Source organism: Pleurodeles waltl, chromosome 5 (genome assembly GCF_031143425.1).
Source record: "Pleurodeles waltl isolate 20211129_DDA chromosome 5, aPleWal1.hap1.20221129, whole genome shotgun sequence".
In the NCBI taxonomy this organism is placed as follows: Eukaryota; Metazoa; Chordata; class Amphibia; order Caudata; family Salamandridae; genus Pleurodeles; species Pleurodeles waltl.
In genome coordinates, this window is record NC_090444.1 from 1,305,937,928 (window position 1) to 1,305,964,033 (window position 26,106).

The 26,106-nt window shown below is 39.2% G+C and overlaps 1 protein-coding gene across 1 annotated transcript in view; it reads right to left on the reverse strand.

The window, feature by feature from the left end:
• Positions 1–16,499: 16,499 nt before the first annotated feature.
• Positions 16,500–26,106, reverse strand: part of FBXL4 (F-box and leucine rich repeat protein 4) — a 207,489-nt gene continuing 197,882 nt past the window's right edge. The window contains exons 10-12 of the mRNA XM_069235535.1: positions 25,785–25,856; positions 21,868–22,180; positions 16,500–17,661 (exon numbers count right to left, since the gene is read on the reverse strand). Coding sequence (XP_069091636.1) covers positions 17,498–17,661; positions 21,868–22,180; positions 25,785–25,856 — 549 coding nt within the window. The 3' untranslated portion in view covers positions 16,500–17,497. The remainder of the gene's footprint in view (positions 17,662–21,867; positions 22,181–25,784; positions 25,857–26,106) is intronic.

Genomic DNA, 26,106 nt, shown 5'->3' on the forward strand with positions numbered 1-26,106 from the left:
ACCAACATCAAACAACTTGAAAATATTTTCAGGTGGTGTTAAGGTGCAGAAATTTAAGTATGAGTGGCACAAAGACTTATATTTTTCCTGATATCAGCCATAGCACACATCTGCAGAAAAAGAAGCAATTAATCATTATAAGGACCTGAATGTCTACAGAAAAAAACAGGGTCCGTAACTTTATACAACCTGCTTCATAACGTAATTCGACAAACTGCAGCAAAAAACAGTGATTGAAAATGACAGGGCAAATACACCAGAGATTCGCAGTTTGTTTGTAATCTTGGGTTAATCAGTTTGATTCATATTTGCTCCCATCTCTTAGTGTGAAGGGTAGTACTAATGAGGATTGTATTGTGGACTTTTAACTGTATTTCTGATGTATCACTGATTAAAATTATATAGGTACCTGTATAAATAAGTTAGGCTCTTCTCTTTCTCCTTCTGCTGTTCAATAGTGCATAGGCCTGCATCTCTTGAGCCAAGAGTTATCTTCTCATTGCATGGAGTTGTTTATCCAGGAATGTCTAAAACTGACTAGCCTGCAAATATAGATATTTATTAGCATTGTATAGTCCCTTGAGGTTGGGTATGCATTTGCCATACAGAATATTCAATGTTATATGTGTTCTGTTCCTAATCAATAAAAATATTGAAGTTATAAATGTACAACTCAGTTTAGACTGAATAGGGGTTATTATAACAACAGATTATGACATATGGGTGTTGCAAAATAAGTAAGGGGAAAATGAGCTCAGACTGATAAGACTTTTATGAGATGTAAAGGCAGATGCCCAGGGTACTCCTAATTTTAAAAACGTTCTTACTGCATCTAAGTTTTTCAAATCATACATTTATGCTCAATGGCCACTATTAGCTTGTAACCCAGAAAAAGTCCAACCTTTGCCTCTACTACACTTTTGTCAATATGAAATGTTGGCCATTGTGTAATATGTTCAATGATGAGTTCCCAGATAGTGATATTAACCCCCACATAGTGAGTATCAGCGTATTCAAAACAGAAAACCCTGAAAGAAATGAGGTGAACTGTACATAATCGTTCTCTATCTAATATGAGGAAAAGCATTACAACAAAACAATTTACAGACGGTAAGCTTAAAATAATAATTTCAACCACTAAATGTGTTATTGACTTGAGCAGACATTTTTTAGTGTCACAAAAGCAGTGCATTGTGGTACTAAAGTGGACATCAAATATGATATATCAAGATGATCACATAACATATTATAATCTATGGTAGGAAAGAGTAGATGGATCTTCCTGAAGAAGAGGAACCCAAGTTTGGCAAAGATGGGTGCCTGCTTCAACCAATTCTTTGTTGAAGACCACAATTCTACTTACAATCTGAAATATTGGTGTCTACTAAGTTCTGCAACCATCAAATTTTTCCAGAGATTGATGAAGATGTAAATCAGCGAGGATGGCTTTAAAGAAGTTGAGCCAGTCGGTTTATATCATAAACACAGTCCTAAAACATTTGCAAGGTCAAAACTTTAAAAAGGAATGAACAATAGATGGCACATGGTTTCTCAATATAGACAATGCATTAGCACCAAACTTTACTTTCAATTATGAACTTAAAATATCACAACATGGCTTGTGTAAAGCAGTAGTGAGGAAAATTGGTCTAGACATTTTGGAGAAAAATTATTTTAAAATGGACAACTGGCTGATATCTTTAGCATTACACAAGTTACTTTATAACCCTCAATCAGCTAGCTGAAGAACAGCTATACATTTGTCCTAAAATGTAGGAGTATGGTGGATGTTGCAGTACTTTCAAGCAAAAAGATGTGTGGCATTGTAACTATCTTGAACGCATTGTCTAGGAAGGGAAATGGCCTTTACAATGCGGCCGGAGCCACGCAGACCATAACGTCGCAAGCGTTACCATGCTTGTCCTGAACCACGCATGTGCCTGAATCACGCAAATGCGTGTTTAAGGCACCATGCATATGCTTGGTTCAGGCAGGCAGTGGGAGCAGGACGTGGCGGCCGGTTAAATAGGGCTGGGGAGTGTTGGGGGCAGGTGAGGGTATTTTTAAGGACCGGGTGGGGACAGAGGGCTGGGGGAAGGGGGAAGGGGCAGTTTTTGGGGTGTCAGGTTTTTGTTTCTTTTTTTAAGATGTTGGTGTTAGGACTTACGGTGGGGGAGGCAGGGATAGTTTTTAGGGAAGGGTGGAGGGCTGAGGGGAAGGGGCAGTTTTAGGTCTCAGGGCAGGTGGGTTGGGGTATTTTAGTTTTTAGGGATGGGGGAAGGTTTTAGATCTCAGGGCGGGGAGGGTCTGCAGCCAGGTTTTGGGAGGGGGTTATGTTTTTTTGGGGTGGGGGAATGTTTTAGGGTGGGCGAGCGTGGTGTTTTTTGTTGTTGTTGGGGGAAGGTTTTAGGCCTCATGGTGGGGCGTTTAGAGTATTTTTTTTCTAAGGCCCAGGGTTTTGGGGTGGGGGGTTGGGGTACTTTTTTGTGCAGTGGTAAGGGTTTTAGGGCTTAAGGCGGGGAGGGTAATAAGCTTTGGTTTGGGGGAGATTTTTTAGGAGGTAGTTTTAAGCCTCAGGGTGGGTGGGGTGGTCGGGGTAGATTTTTAACTTAAGGGGGAAGGTTGTATGGCTGAACGACGCATGTGTTTAGCACATATACTTTTACTAGGCATGCATTTAGAACAAAATTCGTTGTGAAGTCATGTGTGGTAAAGATGATTCTTCCAACTTCTTATATTGCCACCCTTGAACTATGTTTGCACATGGTATTTTGTTCTGTGCAAAAAGAGACTTTGCAATGGCCTACAGAAACAAAAAGTGAGATCTAATTTTGTGCGGTTCAAAAATTTGTCATGCAGTGAAGATATTTATGCACAACTCTCAATTAAGTAACCTGAGCTATGAGGCTGAAATGAGGCCAAAATATTGAAAAAAGTGTCTCCCTCATGGGAGTAACTAGAAGCTGCTGAACAATTTTCCAGAACTGAAGAATTATGATGATATTTACAGGTCCATAATTAGCAGCAGAAACTTTTTTTAAAACAAGAGTTACAAATACGAAGTAAATGGGGATATTAGTTTTACTATGCTAGTTTTAGTCTGGAGGAATTCTGTGATGTATGTGAAGTAATCTGTGGTGTATAGTATGTGGATAAATTACACTGTAGTGATATATGTGACAAGCCATAAGGAAATTCATATATATATCTATCTTTATATATCTATAATGATGAGTACTTTAAGAACTGACTTTCCTAAAACTCCTTGCATTTATTTTCTACCCAAAATACATAAGAACAAATGTAATCCCCCAGGCAGACCCACTGTCCGCATGAATCAATCACTGTTAGAAAATACTTCAAGATATTTGGATTTGTTCCTTTGTCCCTATGTAACAGAGGTATCCTCCTAGCTATGTGATACTAATGATTTTCTATCTAAAGGTCACAATATTCCATGGCAGGAGAATTATCTGTTGGTCACCATGGATGTAACTTCCTTATATACTTCCATTAAACATTGCTACGGGATGAAAGCTTGTAGATATTTCTTAGGGACCAGACCCATAGAGTTTTTTCAACAAACTAATATGCTTATGTCCATGTTAGAATTTTGTCTCACACACAATGTTTTTCTTTTTGACAACCAATATTACCTTCAGAAACAGGGTACAGCTATGGGGGCATCTTTCGCTCCCACATATGCTAACCTGTACATGGGGTGGTGGGAGAAAGAAATAGCCTGGTCTGAGGCTTACGAGATCTACATGGATAAAGTAGTACTTTGGGTGCGATATATTGATAACCTCTTTCTTATTTGGGATGGTAATGAAAAGTCACTGCTAGAATATGTTGGTTTGTTGAATAACAATGAGTTCAATATTCATTTGGACCTAATATACAGTAGACATACCATCGAGTTCCTAGATGTTAAGCTGGAAGTTAAGAGCGATAAATTGGAGACCACAGTATATCATAAACCCACAGCGTGCAATTCTATACTGCCTGGCAACAGTGGGCACTCTAATGCATTAAAGTGGCGTATACCTTACAGTCAATTCCTGCGGCCCTGTAGGATATGTTCAGGAGATGAGGGATTTGAAGTCAAAATTGTGAAAATGACTGAAAGATTTGCAGAGGATACCCGTTAAAAATTTTAATTGATGCACAGAATAGAGTGAGGAAGAAAACTAGAGAAGAATTATTCTTTAAAAATTCTCCTGGCAAGGCTAAATCCAATACCAACAAATCCTCTCTGTGGTTATTCTTAGAGTTCAATCAACAACATGTAGCTCTTAGAAACATTATCAAACGCAATTGGCATGTTTTGCAATGGGATCCACATATTAAGGATCAAATTGGTCAATATCCTCAAATTACCTATCGTAAATCACAGTCATTAGGAGACTATTTAACTAAGAGTCTCTTCTCTGTGAGAGATAATACGTCATGGTTAACGAAAAAGAGTTTAGGTTTTATGAAATGTGTCCATTGCAAAGCTTGTAACTATGCATTTAATACTCAGCATTATGAAACGTTTGATGGAAAAAATTGTGTAATTTCTGACTGAATAACTTGTGAAACGGATCATGTTGTATATGTTATTGAATGTGGTTGCCAGAAAAAATATATAGGCAGTACCATTCACAAACTCAAAGTTAGATTTTTACAACATTTAAGAGCAATTAAAAATCAGGATCGATCTTATCCTTTGGCCAAACACTTTTGGGAGACACATGCAGGGGATTGCAGTACGTTGATCTTGTATGGAATTAAATCTGTTAAATTGAGTTCCAGGGCAGGTGACCGAACATTGGAACTGAGACAGGCAGAATCAAGAATGATACTTTTGCTTGGGTCAGAGAACCCGTGGGGACACATTTTAGGTGCAGAATGACATGTTCATCTATGAGCTGCTTCGGAATGAAGTCAATACGAGTCCCCCCTTTTGGTCGCTTTTTGCTCATGCCCCCATTTTAGACCTGCATGCCAATCTTTTGCCACATATTGGTGGCGTTTTCAATGAACTTCATTTGAATTGTGTATATACATGCACTTGCAGGAAAATTTGAATCAGTAGATATATTACAACATATTTTTAAAACATTCTTTTGTTCTTTTTAGTTTTTTTACTTTTTATCAGGGTTACACTTTTGCATTATTTATTTTTATAAACTATGGCCGTCATTTTATACTTCGACATTCCAATGGTTAGCTATATGTTTTAGCGAAATGAGGATCCCTTGATGACTTATTTACACTTTGAGGGACTTGCCAGACATATTGCTGCTATTGAATAGTGTGTTCTACTATTAATATTTATGTAGACAAATTAAGCACAAGCACTTTAACTATGACTGATAGACTATTTAGGATAATAATTGATTATATTGAGTTTTAGGTTTGAATATTTGCCATTATTAAAAATAATGTACTGTCATATATGATCTGACCTAATTAACCTTCAATATATATGATCATGTTTATAAATATTTGATAAGTGATTCAAGTGCTTTTTCTCCTTAAACAAATGTCGCATCCGTCACTTTCAAGAGATTTTCAAACAGTTTTGTTAACCGTTTGTATGTTTTACCAATGTCAGTATATATGTTTCAAGATGCCCGCCACATAATTTTCACTAGTGAGTCATTACAACAAATGAAGGACTTAGATTGTATTTACAGATGGGGAAAAGATGTCCACCAATGTCCAGTAAAAGGCGGTAGCCGAAACGCGTAGACATTTTTTGTGGGGAGACAGCGTTGTGGTGATTATCACGAATAAAGCGGATTAATTGCACTGGTTGAAATTACTGTTTTTACGCCGTGTTTGGACCTGTACTCTGACGTGGTGCAGCCGTTTGATGAGCATTTTCTCATCTCTTGTGGAGTATATATATATATATATATATATATATATATATATATATAAAAAAAATAATGTATTTTTTATTTGGTTTTAAATATAATCATTGATAATGCCAATAGGTCTGGTTTGTACCTACAATTTCCTCTTCAGTCACTTTCGAGTTTAGGCACTCACAAAGCCTACATGTATTTTGTCACTCAACTTTGCATTTGTACATCCAATCACCCACCCAAGTGAGCGGACTAGGAGGACTGTCTAGGGAGCTGCAGGATGATCTAATAAAGAAAAGGTGTGGGAGCAGAAAAGAGGAAAGAAATGAATGCAACCTAAAAAAAATGGAAAATTTAACTGAAAAGACTGGCCAAAACCCTAGAGACAAATGTACACATTTTCAGCCAAATGTGCACGTGACCATACAAAAATGACACTACTCAGGGCAAAAGAGCCAGAGAATTAAATGGGCTTACCTTCCCTCATGCAGTTTTCTGTCATAGGGATAAGTAAAATGTTAATTAAATTAACAGACAGAAGAGGGCTGACCCAAAGACCTTATATGTATGTAGAGTATTTTTAAAATATTATTACAGGAGCCTGTCAGACAACACCACCTAACAGGCCTTCCAAGAGGATTACGACAGTGCAAATCTTTTAGTCGTAGGGTTTTGTAAAGGAAGTAAGCAGCACCAAAATCCTTGCTTTGTACAGTGGCCTGTGATATTCTAGGTAAAAAAAGCCTATTGAAAGGCATTAACACAGTGTAATGACAATACACGTTTAAATGTCCATTGGCTTGAACATATGTTTTTTGCAATAATTAAGTCAAGCCTAGCATCTTTGTCATAACCTTTCATAATAAACAGATCAGTTCTAGGGCATCCGACATATCTTTCACAAATCAAACAATAAGACCTATGTCACCATCATCAACTCAGCTTTTTATCGAGCATAAGCTCGTTCATAAGGCAGCCTTCAGACAAACACTCAGCAAAATTACAAGTACACATAAAATTACAGATGGCAAAACAATCACCCCTCTTAGAACTAACAAGTGTTATCACTATGAAAATCCTATACCCCAAATCCCTTGCTTACTAAGCTAATATGTGGGATCCCATGTAACAAAATACCAGTCTACAGGCTTAAACACAGTGTAATACCAGTATACCCGTCATACGCCTCCTGGTATTAATTAATTTTACAATAAGTCAGGCCTACTATCTTTGTCATAACAGATCAGAGCTTTGGCATCTGACATAACTTTTGCCTATGAACCGATCAAGTCTGTAGGGTTCATCATTGGCATGTCACCATACCTGAGGCCATCCTGTAGTGCAGATAAACTGGCAAAAATCAGGCACACAGTCACAATATTATATATATATACATATATATATAGTCTGCGAAGCCCCTCGAAAATGGGACAATGGCTAACATGGACTATCACACTGCAAATCTTCAACTTCAATGTTTGTCAGAGAAGGTAACCAACTCCAAAAGCTTTTGCCTACTATGGTAATCTGTGAGTTTCCACATAACACAATATCAGTCTAGTTTTCAAACACAATATAATGACAATCTGTCCTAAAGGCCTACTGGCGTAACTAACACTTTTCATTTAAGACTTACCGCCTTTGTCACATCTTTTCCTAACAAATATACCAGACCCATGGCATATGAAGTAAACTTTTGCAAAAACTATTCAGGCCTATATATGATTTATCATAGTCTTGTCATCACATCTGTCTAAGGTTTACAGATTTCAGCATGAGCTTAGAAATATTCTAAAAATTACAGTTGTCAAAGTAATATTCAACACCGCCTAAGAGAGTGTACAAGTATTATCAAAGTGCAAATCTACCAGTGGGGTTTGTTAGAGGGGCAACCAACTTCACCCCTTGCCTCTTATAGTGATCTGTGTGGATCTATGTAACACAATACCTGTCTACAGGCTTTAACACCAACGAACAACAATCCAGATTTAAAGCTCTATTGGCTTTAACATTTGATTTTTACAATAAGTAAGTCAGACGGCTGTATTTGTTGTAAATTTTCATAATAAAAAGTTAGGCCTATAGCCAACTAAAATAACGTTTTCCAATTAACCAATCAAGCTGATAGCCTTTATCACTGGTTTGTCATCATAACAAACTCAGGCCTACTATACTCTGCATAAACATTCCCACAAGGCAGCTAATAGTAAACAGTCATAAAATTACAAATGTGTACAAAATACAACCCTTCCTTCAATAGCATAACCACCACTGTCAAAGTGCAAATCCTCTACCCTGAGGATTTGTTACAGGAAGTAAACAACACCAAGCACCTTGCCTACTATGGGAATCTGTGATATTCCTTGTAACAACACTCCCATCTACAAGCTTTAAAACAGTGAACTGGCAATCCACCCCAAAGGCCTAATGACTCACCATATTCTTTTCACATTAATGAACTACAAAGTGAAGTTGATACGTAGAGACAACACACTTTTCATAAGTAAAGCCAGACTCTCAGATTCTTGTACACAGTCACCAAAAGGACAGGTTCTATTGGTTATGAAAGATCATGTGACTTCAGTGCTGTTAGCCAACTCTGAGGTCTCAGAAAATCTACAAGCTCAATGGAGATCAACTGAATTGTGAATTGATTATTTTTTACTTACTTATTCAAGGGAACGTGAAGACACAATATTCCTCTTTAAAACAATTTACCATTTAACATGTCATTTATAACAGCAAACCTACAGTACTGTCACTTATGAAAACAGTGTAGTATAGACAGAATGAAATTAATACAGAAAATGCAATGTCCTCAAGATTGTTTTATTTATGCTGAATAATCATACCAAAAAACACCCATTGCTACTATATTTGATATGGATGGCATAAACGTTCCTTACTGAGCAAACATGTTGTCATGTGGAAAAACACGAAAATACATTTATTGAAAAAACAATGACATTTAATTGCAGTTGACAACATGAAAAGTGAGGATCTTTAAAATAATCACATTTTATTTTATTCATTGACAGTTAAAAATTGCATTTATATATTTTCTAAACTTCATAGGGTCATTTTCATTACTTAAGAGTATCTGAAGCTGGTTCAAATAAGTAAATTGGAGCACGACCCCATTACACTGTTACATGGTGGTTCTTCATTGTTCTTCAAATTTGCTGACCACATTCTAAATTTGAAAGGGTGCTTGTGCTATAAAATACAACTTGAGAAAAGGTATTTATTTCAGATACGAGAATACTGGGAATCTACAGTTTCCAAAGGAAATGCCTTATATCTGCCTGGCACTCACTAAATCAGAACGACTAAATGGGTGCACTGGCAAGGAATATGAAAGCACATCCCAGAATACCATCCAAATAAGCATTTGAGTAAATGAGGTAGAAACAACAGAAAATGTGTTAATCAGTGCTGAGCCTAAAATGCCTATTAGGTGGCAAAAAAAAGAAATAGAATGCTGACAAAGGGCTAGCTAAAAAATCACATAAAATACAACTGCTGACATTCAGCGGATCACCACAACAGCAGAATAACGAATTTAAAGTCCTGAGGAAAGGCAGAAGCCACCAGGAATGGCAGATGAGCATTCTCATCAGGAAGCAAACTAAAGTCAAGCAGTTTAGAACAAGTGGGCAGACCTATCATAAGGCATTCCTCGATCTAGAAGGGCATGACAAACAAAAAAAGATTGGTGAAACCAAACTTACGATTTTAGTAAAGAATAATTTAGCAAATCGACAAAAATGAAAAAACTGACAAAATAGCACAGACCCAGTATCAAATGCTATGCCTAGAAAATGTTTTTATCAACTACCAAAAAAATCACATTTCTACAATGAAAAAGCAAAATGTATTATTTTTAATTGTTACGTAAGGCAACAAAAAGACAAATAGGCATTTATGGTAATACCAGCCATGTTATATTTCTAGCGCAACCCTAAATAGAAAAATGAAAATGGTGCAGGGAAGAGACAGCAGACCTGAAATTAAAGTAAGAAAAGAAATGGTACAAGGTAGCAAATTAGGAAAAAAACTCAGAACAGCAGGACGTTGGGAGAAAGGGGAGGGGGAAAATACAAATTTAAGCAGAGATGGGAAGACAAAAATAATGTCGGGGGAGAAAAACTGCAGAAATTGAAGACTTTTTTAAAGGATGGAAAGGGGACAGGTAAATGATGTTGGAGTTCCGACCAGGGGATAGTGAGACAAATGTTAGGGGTGGACTCCAGGATTAGGCACATCAACTAGCACGTTAAGGTTCAAGAGAAACAGGAAGGTGGAGTAAGAAAGAAGGGACACAAAACTGGAAAGCATTTATGAAACGGGTTTGACTTAGGAGGTCCTTTGAAACCTGTTTCATTGGGAGTTTTACAGTTCCTCCTCTTTCTTCCTACAAGTGCAAAACTGACCCAACAATACTGTATCATCTGAACTTAGATAGATGGCTTTTCACTCTAGTCCATAGTGAAATCCCTCTGCTTTACCATCAATCCCACCCTCACACTCATACCACACATCAACAATGTGGCTAAAGCTACAAATGTCTTTCTACGCTTCCTTCAAAAAGTTAAATATATTACTTTGCAGACCATATAAAACAGTGGTCAGTGCCATTATTATTTCTAAGCTAGCTTGATTTTGGAAATAAATGTTAACAGGCGAGCATAATCATCTCTTGACAAAGAAAAAGTCAATGTTCCCCCAGTGATTACTACCTTAAATAAACTATGACCACATCACACACGTGCTCTGTGAGCTCCCACGGCTCCATTAAATACAAGGGTCACTATCAAATGTTGCTGCCTTGCATACAAAGCAATACACCAGACTATTCCTCACTACTCAATCAATCTTCTTCCCCCTCTCTTGAGGAAGAACTCTGAAATCAAATATCACTACTGACAGAATCCAGGAATGACCCTTCTCCTGTGCCACATCAACTGCTTGGAACTTACTCCTGCTGAATACTTGATCTCAGCCCTTGCTTACTGTTTTCAGACAGTGTATATTCACTTTTTAAATCATTCTTGAACCACATACGGTTGCCTCGTTTGTATACATTCTTTTTGTGCTAAGCCAGCCATAACACAGCCGTGTTTGTCTTTAGACACTATTATTCCTTACCAACCGATGTTTCTTGATCCAATATATTACTGAGAAATGGGTTTGTCATCCTGTTTTACACCTGGGCACTCGCTTAGACCTGTCATAAGTCCGGCGGGCTTTTAACCAGGCCCACCGCAGGCCCATCACTTTCACTCGTTTGTGGTCTTACGTTTCAAAAATGCTTATTTATCATTGGTAAATGCTTTATGTTTGTCCCTCCTTGGGGCGGTTTTGTTACTGCCTTGCAGACTGCCCCTGTTACATGGATAATTGCACGTTTGCTGATACGTTTGTCTGCGAGCGAACTTCTTTTATTTTCTGTGTCTGTCCTGCCGGCTCATGCTCATGGTGGCCATGGCGCTTTGAATTGGCTTGCTTACGTCATCTGTTTTACTTTTCATTTTCAATTTATGTGGCAAGAAACGTCCAATTAGAAATATACAACGCCAATAGCTCTAACTCGAGCAAACGGGAGACCCAATGCATTGCAAATGCTTGTTTAATACAATTTTCACTTGCTCCTTTAAAACTATGTATGTTGTGGAGTTATCTATAAGGCGCTCATGCGCCTATCATAATTTTAAAACGTAAAGAATGATCACATAAAAAAGTCCTAATAAAGTGAAAGAGCTATTCTACAAGGCAAAAAAGATTAAATCCTGCTGTTCCAGGAAAAGGCAACGGTTCCTGATGGATAGAGGAAACGGGCCTGAAAGAAAGAGGGAACAAAAGCTAGAGAATGTCAGACTGGAATAATAAATTCAGGAAAGAAGGATATATGTTGAGAAGAGGATGCACCTACCAGGCACGATCCTAGGTTTCAAAAGGAACGACAGTAAAAAAGCAACAACAGGCAAGCCAGTGTTAAAAGAGAAATCAACTGTACCTGAACAATCTTCAAACCTCCTTGAAGAAGGATGAAGTGGCATTCCAAAAGAGGAAACAGTAGTTTTGGAACATATATCATACCCAAGGAAGGACGTTGTGCTGCACTTAAGTGCAACGTGCACCCTCAAGTGATTCTGCAGCTAGCAGCTGAGGGTGCAGCAAGTGAACCTTTTTTTACTTTAATTTTAACCCCCCAAATATAAATGTAAAAGTGCATACTGTGCAAAAAAAAGTAGTATCACAGTTCCATATGAAGGAATGGTAAAAGACATGTCTCCAAAATTGTGAAGTACTTGACAATTCGCGGAAAGACCTTTTGGATCCTACCAAGTACAGACTATTTGCTATGTTGCATTTTTTGTGTGCACATTTGTCTTAGTAATTGGCAAAACACACACATTTTATACCATTTCTAAACTGACAGAGCTCAACCTATTGCCTGTGTTACCTCATCCCCAGAACGCTCAGTGTTTCACGCTTGTTTAATAGTATCATAAATGTGGGTACGTTGCCCAAGGTTTAAATTTGGCTCCAGATAGATCTATAGTTGATGTATTTTGAATATTGCCTTGTTGTTAAGATGGAATTGTAAATTAGCCCCTGAGCTGTTCAAAAAGAATAAACCTGATTCAAGAAGAACTTTTCACATAGCCTCTACTACATCTTCATTTGTTGCATATCAAGGCAGATATATGGAACGAGAGGTAGGTGAGAGGTTAGACCAAGACACATTTCTGAGATATATTACAAAGCTATTTGAGATATATAAATACCATGGAAGTAAGGTTTAACCAACTACAAAATTATCATCACATGCATATATACACAAGTGATTGGTAATTTATAATTTCAGATTTGACACAAACTATAAAACTGATCAAAATATCTTACCTCTATCAAAAGTGTGTGTTTTACTGAATGCCTACTTTTCATAGTATTGTAGACTTGAATAAATGTGTACAAGAAGAACAAAAATGTTTTGGAAAGCATTTTGCTTGTTTTAGCTGTTCATGCCAAGTAATGCACATATCTATTTACTGGTGGATATTCACTCAAAGTTTGGAGATTGGTTATCTTTGATGGCACTAAAGGCCCCACAATTAGGCTTAAAATGTCCAAAAGCCAAAAAGTACAACGTACCATGTTCCTCACCAGATACAATATGTAACTTACATACTGAAAAAAACACAGATAGCAATAACTGACATGGAATGCTTGTGCCACTCCACTAATATGAAGAGTCTGCTCAGTATGCAGATCTGGTCAGTCTCCGTAAGGTTGATGGCATCAAAAACAAAGCCAGGATTAGAGCACAGTTAGTTTTGAGAAAATTAAATTAACTCGGCCAGAGATTTGCACAGTTTTTCTATGTTTAAGTAAAATACTGGATTATCTAGAAACTGATGTGCAGTACGCTGCTTTTTTAAAATTTTTTTAACTAGGATTGCAAAATATAAATCCCTATATCTACATGTATATTTCTTGGAAGAAGAGTGTGAATGGGGAAGTTCACTCTTGCAGGATCTGGATCTTGTTTTTCAGCTGATTCAATATCAGTCTACACAGCACCAAATGAATTATGCTAACAGAGAAATATGAGCTTCAGGCAGCTAGATATGCTGCATTTACAAGTGTATCTGGCATTGATTTAGTCTGCTAATATTCTTAATAAAATATATTAGGGTTTTCCACTTCACTGACAAAGTCTGTTATTTTTGGCAGAAGAGACATAACCTAGTACAATGGTTCCCAACCTTTTGACTTCAGTGGACCCCCACTTTATCATTACGGGAACTCGGGAATCCCCACTGAATCATTATTGGAATCCTGGGACCACCCACTGAGTCATTACTGAAAGCTGGGGACCTAATCTGTTAATATTACTTAATTTTCTGAGCAGTTGCGGACCCCCTGAGGAGGCTTTGGGGACCCTCAAGGGACCCCAGACCACAGGTTGGGAACCACTGACCTAATAGTTTGGGAATGCTGTTCTTTTTTTAGACTAGACTGAGCTAACTTACTCAAGGCTGGAACATTCTGCAAATACAGAGCCAAGCTAAAATGACTGAATAAAATTTCAAGTACATTCAAGAACTAGATCTCAGTTTAGAAGCTTCGGTAGAGGTATCTCCATTGATTTCTAGTAAAGTCTTTTGTTTCTCCCTATGAGGGTTAGCTCCAGACATGGATCATTTGCTCACTGTGGGCCTGATTCGCAAAGGTAAACTTACAAAGGGATTTACGAGTAGTATCTTTACAAGTGTGGAGTCTCCGCACATAAAAAGATAGGTCTTTTTATGTGCTGAGACACCGCACTCGTAAAGGTACTAATGTAAATCTCTGTGAATAGCAAACAATTGTAAACGTACACAAAAGCCCAAGTTTACCTTTGTGAATCAGGCCCTGTGACTGCAGACTTAAGCAACAAACTACTACTAATGACCAATAAGGCAGGTGGCTTGTAGCTTAACTCAGAGATGATATGGCTGCTTGTTGTCTCCTGCTGAGGGGTCATGGCCAAGCAGTTAAAGCAGGCTTTTCCTATTTTGATAGTAGGACTAGCATGAACAACCTTAGGTCTGTTCTGCAATGGCTCCAGGATCAAATCCGCAATAATCCCAATCATTTTAGGCCTTCTTTCTGCATCATATTTTCATCATGGCAAAACGTCAAGATTTTTATGCCCACAATAACAAAATCCACAAACCCAAGCATTTTAAATAAATTTTTTTAACTTACTTTGGAGTGTTTGAGGTTCAGATGGATCAGTGGCGGTCAAAAAGATTTTAGCTGCTTTGTCCTTCAAAAACCTCACAACTTGTTAGATTACAAATTTGGAAAGCTTTATGCAAATAGTAATACAAGGAAGAACATGCCAATAAAAACAGTTGTAAATTCCCAAGAGTGGTTCGCTTGTGTTTGAAATCGTCAATTATGAAATAGCATTCTGCTCTTTATAACTAGTTGTAACGCACTGGTTTGCTGCTTGTAGTGGAGTTTTATGGATTCTGATGCTTCTAACTTGATTTTACCAAATTTAACGAGTATCAAATCTCAACACAACATGTAGAAGGAACTGAGATAAAGTCCAACATATCATGGGTACACACCTTACATAGACGAAGTATCCAAAACATGCCCATGATGATTAAACACTGAAAAGCACAAACGCACAATGTTAATGAACATATTCTACGGCTCTCAGTATAGTCATCAACTTCTTTCACAATTCTATTCTAGGAGACAGGGCGATTCTCTCCAACAAGAAGAGACACCTACAATGCAAAAAAAACGTCACTGTGGTAATAATATTCATAAATTCATGTGCTCAATGAATGGGCATCCATTATATTTTGTATCTGATGCAAGTAAATGACTATCTGTTCACGGGTGCACAGAGAAAATATTCGCCTTGTGTGTGTATATGTATGTATGTCTGTATCTATCTATCTATATATATATATATATATATATACACACACACACACACACATAAATAATTAATGCAACTCATCAGATTTAGGCCCTCATTATGACTTCAGCGGTCTTATTAGTAGACCGCCGAAGTCACGCCTGCCACATGACCGCCATATTATGGCTACTGGCTGCTCTCCACCACTATTTGGCAGGGAAGCCACCAGAATCCATACTGGCGGTCGGCGGTCTAGTGGAGCTTGCTCCGCCACCACGTCACCACAACACCGCCCGCCGTATTACAACACTGTAAATGGCGGGCGGTGTTGTGTTGGCGGAGTGCTGGCGGCAGAGCAAGCACCATGGACCCCGTTCCCTCCTGGCTGACCACCGCGACCATCAGGCAAAGTGATCGTCTAACGGGGGGGGGGCAGTGGGGGTGGTGTATTGAGTGTTGTGTGAGTGAATGGGGGTGTGTGAATGGAGGGTGGCTGGGGGGTGTGGTGTGTGTTTGGGCGCAAGTGTCTGTGTGAATGTGTGTATGCGGGGGTGGTGGGAGTGTGTATGCGGGGTGGTGGGAGTGTGTATGCAGGGGGTGGGGGGAGTGTTGTGGTCATGTGTGTGTGAATGAGTGAGCTTGGATGTGTGTGTGTATGTACTTAAGTGTGGGGTGTGCGTGCGTAGATAGGGGCGAGTACGGGGATCTGGAGGCTTTGCTGTTTGGGGGTGGAGGGCTCCTACATGGGGGGGGGGTGGAGTCCAGTTGTGGCGACAGAAATTAGTATTCCTGTCGCAAGTATCTTTACCACCAGGGATGTTGGTGTTAGGTGGACCACCAGGCTGAAGGTGGTCAACCTTAGGCCAGGCGGTCCCACCCCCACTGGCGGTAAACGTAGTGAACTGGCTGCGATGCAGCCAGTTCACTGCAGTGGTCATAATTTGGCAGTCCTGCACTGCTACGCTGTCGGTGGTCTGACTGTGACCGCCAGCGTGGCGGGGACAGGACCGCCAAGGTCATAATGTCCCTCTTAGTATTTTAACACTTCATATACTTCCAAATGTTGCATGTTACCAGAGAATGCTCAAAACCTTATTCTGATGCACTCAGTGAATCAGAAACTAGCACAACTGTGCTGGCACCATATTTCTGAATCAAAATTTTGAGGTAATGTCATACTTATCCACAGATTTTCACCACACACGCTCCTGAAGGTTTTACCAAGAGGTATTTATGTAGAGTAAAATATCCACATTCAAAATTGTGCAACTTCGAACAAGGAAAATGTGCAAGGTACAGCCTATCCAACAAGTTATACAATTGCACCAGCGGAATGGGACGGTAAAACTACTCGTGCGAAAAACAATACGATACAGAACCGGTGTTCCCCAGACGGTTTTATCTCCTGGAAATATCACAGGCCCCAGAATTAGACCCGCTCTGTGAGGATTTGATGGGCTGGACTGGGAAACAAAGACATGTTGTCATAAATACAAAGCATGTTTTTTTATGTTTGAATTTGTATCCTATGTTTAAGTCAAATACTTAGGTTGGCTGGAAAATAAATACAATAAAAGGTAACTCTTTCTATTTAAAGATTTCATAGATTATAGTGCAAACGGGAAATAGTCTATATATATATATATCAGTAGCTCATAATATTTTTAAATATGATTTGCACTATTTTCGCTTTGGACTGAAAGGCAAAGAACCACATTTGCAGAATGAACGAATACATGACACCTCCGAGAGCAATCGAAATTAGCCCTGATTGAAGATGCCCTATTCAGTCTGCACAAAGCATTCCTCTAGAAAAAGTTGGCATAGTTTTTCACTCGCCAGAGATGGATCCCCTATACACATTTCATGGCTACAGAGTCAGAAAACTAAAAAAAAAATACAAAGGAGGCACTCCTTCACATTAAGAGGCACATTTCAAATGCTCAGCTCAGTTATTATGTTGCGAAAATTTAAAGAGAGAAAACTGTTCACTTCAGCTTGAAAAATAGAAGAACTTTAACACGATTTAAATTTAAAAAAAAAGTGACAACAGGAAAAATTCACATCACATGATGTATGCTCTCGTGCTGTTCTTTTAGACTCCTTCAGAAGAAAGTCTGAATGTTCACTTAAAAAAATAATTTAAGAAATATTCCCACCACAGCCACACAATAAATCCAATACTTTTCAGTGTGGATGAAGCAGCAAATCACTGTGTGAAGCTCTTTTTGATGAATACATTGGGGAAGCTAGAATTCAGTTCTTGGACAACACTATTATCAATCTGTGAACAGAAGGACACGTCCAGTAACGAGAGATCCTTGCAGGACTTCAACAGTTTCCTTAAAGCAGTAGGGCTCACCATCCGTGTTCCTGTGTAAACCGCACAAAGAGAAAAAACACGAAAGGCCATCATTTAAAGATTCCGCTGTAACATTTTACCATTATACAAGTTATGAGAGACCCCCGCCTAAATAGCGAAGCCACTGATTTATTATTTGACTGCTTAAGCAAGTCTAGCTATTTCATGTGTTGATACACTTTGGTTAAACGGCACCTACCCTCTCATTTACCTTTACCGGCACAGAAGGCACTAGAAGTTAAGCCCACGGTCTGAGCATCTTTGAGGTCACCTTTACTCTCAGAAATGCTTCCAGGTTTAGAAGCACTATCCAGGCCACGATCAAGCCTAGCCCAATTTGAGTGATTTCAATGTCTGCAACATAAACGCCTGAGCCGTTTCATAGCAAATAAATGTGACCTGCAGATACAAGTTGGATGTTGAGTTTCTGTGCATTCTTGAAAGCATATGCTGAAAATCCTTTACAAACAGCAGCCAAACGTACTCGGTACACGCTACAGGAGCGTCCCTCACCAGTTACAATCTCATGAAAAGGAAACTTTGAGGAGGGACAGGTTCAACATGAGATATTAGAAAGGAAGAGGAGGCAATGACCCTTTCTAGGGGAATATCTCTGGTTGTGTGTTGATCCAGTAAGTCTACTTCCGGCTGCACATGCAACCACAAAATATCTGTAGACTATTTTTAAACAGCAGGAAAAGGACCTACTGACTTCAGGCATCTCACTTCCAATTAGCAAACAAATATTGTAAGCAGAGACGCAAACGTCCTTTAAATGCCGATCATTTTTAGTACTCAACTACTGGAGGAGGATCAGAACCAAAAGTTATCATAACACTATGCCATCACATGTAAAGGTGACACCCTGAGTTACAGTCACAAAACCCCTATACTCCTCAACAAAGAAGAAACGTGTGGGTCTTAAGGGAGATTTTCTCTTTCTTTTAAGCCTACTTCTCAGGCCTTGTTTTATCTTTATTCCTGATGATAAACCTCTACCTCCGACAGACTCCCAATGCCCTTGACTTGTAACTCCTTGAGTTACCACCCGTTGTAACTAATTAAAATAGAACTAGGGACATTAGCATATAAGGAATTTTGCCTTCTGAGTAGCCATTCCCGAGTTGTTTTGTTCTGTTTTGTACACTTGCTATACAGCAAGTGTGTGCACCAACCAGTTTTTTTTCAGTAGATCTTCATTGGCACATCTGCTGCTTCAGACTGAAGGGACATCTTCCTGTATGATAGCCAAACATTTAAACTCCCTTTCTCTCCAATCTCCAACTACAGGCACTATCTAATCACTTGTGTCTTGAAAGGCACTCTAAACATGGATATTCTTTTCTATTCCGAGTTCTCTGAAGGTACTGGTTATCATGCCCTTCTGACACTTTACCCTTGAACCTTGAGTTCGGAACCGGTAATTATGCAGTTCTGATACTTGGCTCTTGAATTTCAATTCTGGAGCTGCGCACACCTTGTGTTTTATTCAAACTTTGTAACCTGGAATCTTATAAACCAAATTAGGCCTTGCTTCTTAAAGACTCCTCCTCCTCATCTTTTCAGGGCAACAACTGTACTTTATGCACAAATTGGGCCTGATGAAGGAAAATGTTACTATTTGTGAAACGTGTTGACACTTTGCCCTTGATAAGTCTTATACTGAGCGCGGTCCAGGGGCTCCCTTTTCGCTGTGCTTCCACATGCTGTTGTTGGATTTATGTTTTCCTAGAACCTACACTTTTAGCAGAACTTCAACTTTGGAACTGCACACCATGTGCTTTATATTCAAACCTTGTACCCTGGAAACATCCACCAAATTGGTTCTTACTTCTTCGAAGTCCCCCTCATTCTTCTTTTGGGGTAAGATGTAACCTCCACCCAGGTTGCCCTGGCACTGCACCATTTGAGGAAGCTTTCCTGCTGTAGCAGTGAGTCACCCCCCACTGTCACCCTCCAACATACTCCAATGTTCTTCTTCAGAGCAACAAATGTATTTTATTCGAAAATTCAGTAACAACTGTTTCATGTGCTCAAAATGCACCCATTTCCAAATACAACTGCTAAAACGTAACTTGAGTCATATTAATTTCCATGTACCCTCGTCTAAACTTTTCACGGTGAGGACATGGAGTGCTAATTGTCAATGGTTATTCCCAGCAAACTTATTGTGTATTTTGGGTGACAAGGCAAAGGACTTGGCTATTCAGGAATTACTGTGTCAAGCTCTTTACATAGGTTTTACTGGGAAATTCCGTCAAACAATATGTATCAACTTTAGCTTTATTCCTTATCAAATCCAGATACAAACTGCTGCACGAAAAGGAATGACATTATGTAGTAATATACATTATGAAAGCCAACAACTCATATCACACCCTAAACTAACAGGTTCAACTCAGTTTTCAACATTGTACCAAAAGTACTATTAAATGTTGACCCTGTTCTAATTAGAATATATTTTGATCCCATAAGGAATCATAAAAGAGCTATCCTTGATAAAGAGTGATTGTGAGGTATACAACTCCTAACGACAATATTTATATGTACAGGAGTTTTCGTAACTAAGTGATTCCTGGGTCTAAATTAGTCATTTTATTTCAGGTTTTTGTTTATTAATATGCTGTTCATTATGAATTATATAGGTATATAATTGTTGTTATATATGGCTCTTTGACTTGTCCTCTTTCTTTTTTGTGCCTTTTCAATGTTGCCTCTATGTATATTTTTCCATGTTTATACCTTCTCCATTATTTATCATGTTTTGGTACATTTTCTTTTATGTTAACTCAATAATATCCTATTTCACATGAATGTTAATTAATGTACAACAAGCCCTGATGAAGCGACACTGTACTTTCTAGTTGAGAAACATGTTTTGGCTTTGTTTTATTTGACAAAATTTAAGCTCCTTTAAAATAGTAACACTAATAACAACTATTTTGACAATAAAAACAGTAAAATGACAATAAATTCAGATTAATAAATTGCGACAACTGAATTCTAGTGAAATTGAAACCTCGAATCCTATTTCATTAAAGCGCTCCTTATCTTCTTCCGCTGCACAAACTGACCATGGAACTTGGCTTGGCAGTTTACACTACCAGCAATACCTCATTAATGTTACTGTGCACGCTTGATGAGTGTCTACAATTCATTCACGTTAATAGCTACTAGACAATTTTCTTCTTTTTTCTTAAAAAAATAAAAATAAAAAATCCAGATATAGCCTTAGATAGGACGACAAAGCACATGTGCAGACATTGGACGAACCCACCAACTGCGAGCAACATTTTTTTAAAATTAGGCTTCAGGGAGATGGTCAAGACCTGTTCAGCTAAGTCCAGCAACCAGGCGCCTGGATATCCTCACGAGTGATAAGCTGCGCTTTATAAGTACTGACTGACTGATTGATCAGGCAAGACATTTTCTGCTTCTAATTGCTCCATTTCTGTTTCGAAAGTTACTACTGTGAAGCAACTGCCTTTTTCGAAACAAATACTGTTGTGGTACTATACAAGGTGTATAAACTAACTAGATTTATAATTAAGTATCAAATTATAATATTACAACAAATAATGGTAATATGATTTGTTATTGCTATAGAAGGCCTCCATGCTTCATATGCATCTACAGCTTTCTGAAATCAAACATTACAACAGACATTACAACAGACATTTCGTTTCAAATGCCAGTGTGCTAGTTTGTAAGAGTTGCAAATCTTCAGTTTCTTTGCACAGCAAATTTATATTCTAGCTTATTCCTAGAAGTGCACGTCCAGGTTTGAATCTATGTTGCATCCCCATGCCTTCCAAAGTGAGGTCTCACACGATGGGTACTGCAGCTTAGAGCTTGCAGCATTTATCTAGCCTCTGGTTACAGACTTCATTTACTGTCTGTTTCCAGGCGGTAATGAGATCCATAGGATACAGGTTCCAGCTGATGGTAGAAGGATACGTAGCCATCCACTTGCCACTATGTTGGCAGCGACAGAGATTGGTAACTTTCAGCTTCATATTCGACTTGCATGGCACTCTGCTTCCACTATGTATCTACTGTTGATATCAGAGGCATGCAAGCCAGACACAGTAGCTTGTCAATGCTTGTTTATTCATTAAATGTGCTTTGCATGACAACACCACGTTGACTTGCAACAATGTTTAAATGCAACAGACACTTGTGTACTTATCAAAAGGTGAGTAGACACTCCACATTACCTAATATATCCAGATGCTGCAAATGAGTACAATTTGCTGCCAGTTCTTCAATGTCTTCATCACAGATGGTTCTGTTTGCCGTTAGGAAAAGCTTTCGTAGATTTGGAAGCTTGCGTGCAAGGTTTGCAAAGCAACCTGTGCTACTCTGCAGCGTAGGACACCAACCTAAGTCAAGTTCTTCCAGCAGCGGGCAGCCAGCAGCCAGTTCTGCAACCCCATTTTCAGTAATATTTTTACATCTCCACAAGTCCAGTGACCGGAGTTTCTTGCACTTTGCTCCCATCATGCTTGCAATTAGATCATAGTCTTCAATCTGTGAACAAAAGACACCAACGTTACATCGCTCACTGAAAAGATCAAGCCACAGCAGATGGAGAATGCTATAATTAAAAGTTGTTAGAAATTGGGTTTCTGGTTGGCAGAGGTATGCTCCCTGTCCAAGAAAGAATCACAATCCTAGTCAGGGTAAGTCAGATACACGCTAAAAGTTAACCAAGCTGTGTGGTAGCTTGGCACAGAGCAGTCAAGCTTAACTTAGGATGCAACGTGAAAAGTATTTGTGCAAAACTTCAAACAGTAACAAAGCGAAAACAACACAAAAAGACTCCACATCAGGTTAGAAAAACAGAATGTAATTTGATGCACAAAACAGAACAAAACTCAAACAACAAAAATCCAATAAACAGAAGTTGAGATATGAATTTTTAAACAATAAATGTGCAAATAGCGCTTAGAAGCAATAAGCACCTATTGGGATATCTGGTAGGGCTGGACCAGGACAAATTCAAGAGTTCAGGCTGCACACATGGAGGATAGGCTCGCTGCAAGACCCATGCAGGGCCCGCTGAGCAACAATACCTTTATGCCTATCGCAACACAGGATGTGTTGATGATCTCCATGCAGTTGGGGTGCTGCCCCAGATTTCGCCACGCACCTGTTGCGATGCATCAGTTCTGAGTGTGATGGGCCAGTTCCAAGTGCAGTGGTTCCAAATGTGATGTACTGGGCTAATCTGCGCTGGATGAGTGATGCATTGATCTTCTCCTTGCACTGGTGGCTATGCATTGGTTCTGAAGTGGTGGTTCTGTAGGAGATTCAGCAGTCCGGTCCCTGCAACAGCAGTGATGTGTCAATCCCGATCTTGCAGCAGGCGATGTGTCAGGTCCATCGGCACAACAGTGTCGATGAGCAGGTTCAGGCAGATGCAGCACTTTATATTCACTTCCAAGGGCTTTGGACTGGATTGGCGCCACTTGATAGAGCAAGACTTGCAGCAAGCAAAGTCTAGGTGCGGTTTGGAGATGGAGGAGAAGTTTTCGATGTACCTGAGACTTCATAACAGGAGGCAAGCGAGCAAGTCCTTGGAGTCGCTTTGATTCTGTGTTGGAGAGATTCTGGCCCAGTCCTTCTCACTACCAGGTAAAGAGAGCAGCAGGCCAGCACAGCAGAGCAGGAGTCCAGCAGAGTTATAGTCCTTTCAGCAGAACACCATTTCTTTCTTCCTGGCAGAGTGTCCTCAGGTCCAGAAGTGTACTGAGTTTATGGTGTCAGAGGTACAGTAAATATACCCAGTTGTGCCTTCAAACTGGGGAAGCCTTCAAAGAATGGTCTCTGAAGTGCACAGAGACATTCCCTTCCTACCTGGCTCCAGACTTACAACAGGGGGTATGCAGCTCTTTGTGTGTGGTAGGACTCTGTCCTTCACCCTTCCACCCATCCTGCCCAGGATGGCCCATCAGGATGTTGATGGCTTATCAGTCACACCTAAGTTCCCTTTGTGTGTGGCTGTCTAGAGCGAATGCACAAGCCCAGCAGTCACCCCACTCCAGACTTGTATTGGAGACAGGCCATAGGCACCAAATGGCTACAGTAAGAAAATGCCAGCTTTCTATAAGTGGCATTTTCAGATCTGCAATTTAAAATCCAACTTCACCATAAGCTGCGGTTTTAAATTATGATTTAAGAGACACCAAACTTGACAAATGAACTCTTCCACATTGGGAATTACACTTATAAGATGTAATAAGGTAATCCCAATATTACTCTGTGGGAGAGATAGGCCTTGCAGCAGTGAAAACAAATTTGGGAGTTTTTCACTACCAGGACAAATAAAACTGAAAAGTACATGTCCTGCCTTTTAAATACACTGCACCCTGCCCTGTGGGTCCCATAAGGCCTAACTTAGGGGTGACATATGTACACAAAAGGGTGAGTTTAGGACTGGGAAGAGGTTTATCTTGCCAGGTGGAAGTGGCAGTGTAAACTGCACCAACCGGCTCTGAAATGGCAGGCCTGAGAAATGGTTAAGAGGCTACTTAAGTGGGTGACACAAACAGTGCTGCAGGCCCACTAGCAGCATCTGATTTACAGGCCCTGGGCACACATAATGCAATTACTAAGGACAAATAAGTACAATAAATATGTCAAGTGGGTATGAGCCAATGTTACCATGTTTTAAGGGAGAGAGCACAAGCACTTTAGCACTGGTTAGCAGTGGTAAAGTGCAAAGAGTCCTAAAGCCAGCAAAATCTAGGTTAGAAAAAAGAGGGAGGAAGGCAAAAAGGTGGGGGGAAGACCACTCTAAAGCTGTCAGGTCTAACAAATGTATTCTGAAAAGTGACACCACCTTACTACCTTGCATGTATACTTTACAAAGACTGCATTAATTTGAAATCTGTCTCTTTTCTGATTTATGGGAAATATGCTACTTTTGATAATTTGTTTTTTTATGGGTAGAAGATGGAAGGGTTAGAAAAGTGATAGTTGACCTTTAAACATAGTAACACCTTTTTACCAAAGATGGCTCAAATCGATGGGTGTAATGGATGAGTGCAAGTTGGGAAAAAACGGAAATTGCACATTCCCAAATTTAATAAACTCACTGCCATGTATGCAGCTTACGTTGCATGCACACAGGCGGCCCAAACAAGGGATTGTGTATTTATGTAGTGAAGGGTGGGCCTAGGGCTTTTGGTCACAATATTTGTGCCTACATTCCTATAGCTCATCAGACTAGAGGCAGCCCAAGATGTGAGCAGTCATGCAACAGTCAATTCTGGCCCTTCGTCTGCCTAGTAAGGGCTCTTTTATTGCGGCATGTGAAAGGAAAGTAAATCCTCAAATGACTGGGTAAGAATGGATCATCAAGTCACTATAAAAGCATATTCAATTAAGGTTATTGCTGTCAGTTTACATACTTATACTAAATTGCTTGTTTTGTTTTTAGTAACTTGCAATTCTCCTGATGAAGGGAACGGATTTTCAGAAACATGTTGAGGGTATGCTATCAGGAAATGTGAAACACGGAAAAATGGTTACATTGTGAAATTATAATACATGTGGAAAAAGGTTATTAGACTCTATAAACTCAAATAAAAGCATACACATGAAACGTATTACATTTCTCTAACACTGTGCCACAAGTACTTGATCAATATTATCCAACATCAGGGTTTTGGGGTGGTGAAATACCCTTATTGTGAGCATCTCTGAATCGGCACAAAAAATGAAATATGGAAGGCTTGGCCTCTTAATTTATTAGAAGCTCCTTTCAGCAATTTCATATTTACTCCTTTTTCTTGGGGTACGATGAATTATATAGAATTGCACACAGAGTCCGATAAGGTGTATTTGTTGTCCTGTCCTTCAGCATCTACACAGGCTAATGGACCACATCCCGCAGAAACCTCTATGTCCAGTATCTCTCCATGTAATAAACAGAAATTCAGTGTTTTCAACAGAAACTTGATACGTTATTGAGCAAGTGAAGCTGGGCTGTGTAGTACTGCTAAATGATAATAAACATGCAAGAAATGAACACTTTACTTTTGCAGGAGTCCCACACTAAACAGCATAGAGTACATGAACTCCTTACCCTAGGTGGGAATAGGAAAATTCATATCACTACAAGTCTTACCTTAACACAGCTACCAAGGTTGAGGTGCTGAAGCTCGACGCAGAAGTTCAAAATGCTCAACAGTGCTGTTTGCTGCCATGGACCATCACATCAGAAAAACATGTAGAGAAAGAAAGAGAGTTGTGGTAATTCAGACATTAGTAAACGTGACCACTTTGCCCCAAAAGTGGGATATAAAACATTTAATGAATACGCCATTGTACTGACCATTCGATTCATTGCCTAATACTGCAATACATACTGCACATCTTCAATCAGAATCTCAATGGGCTTTGGGTTATCTGTCCAAAAGTAAACTTGTTTTAATAACCTCTTCCTAGAC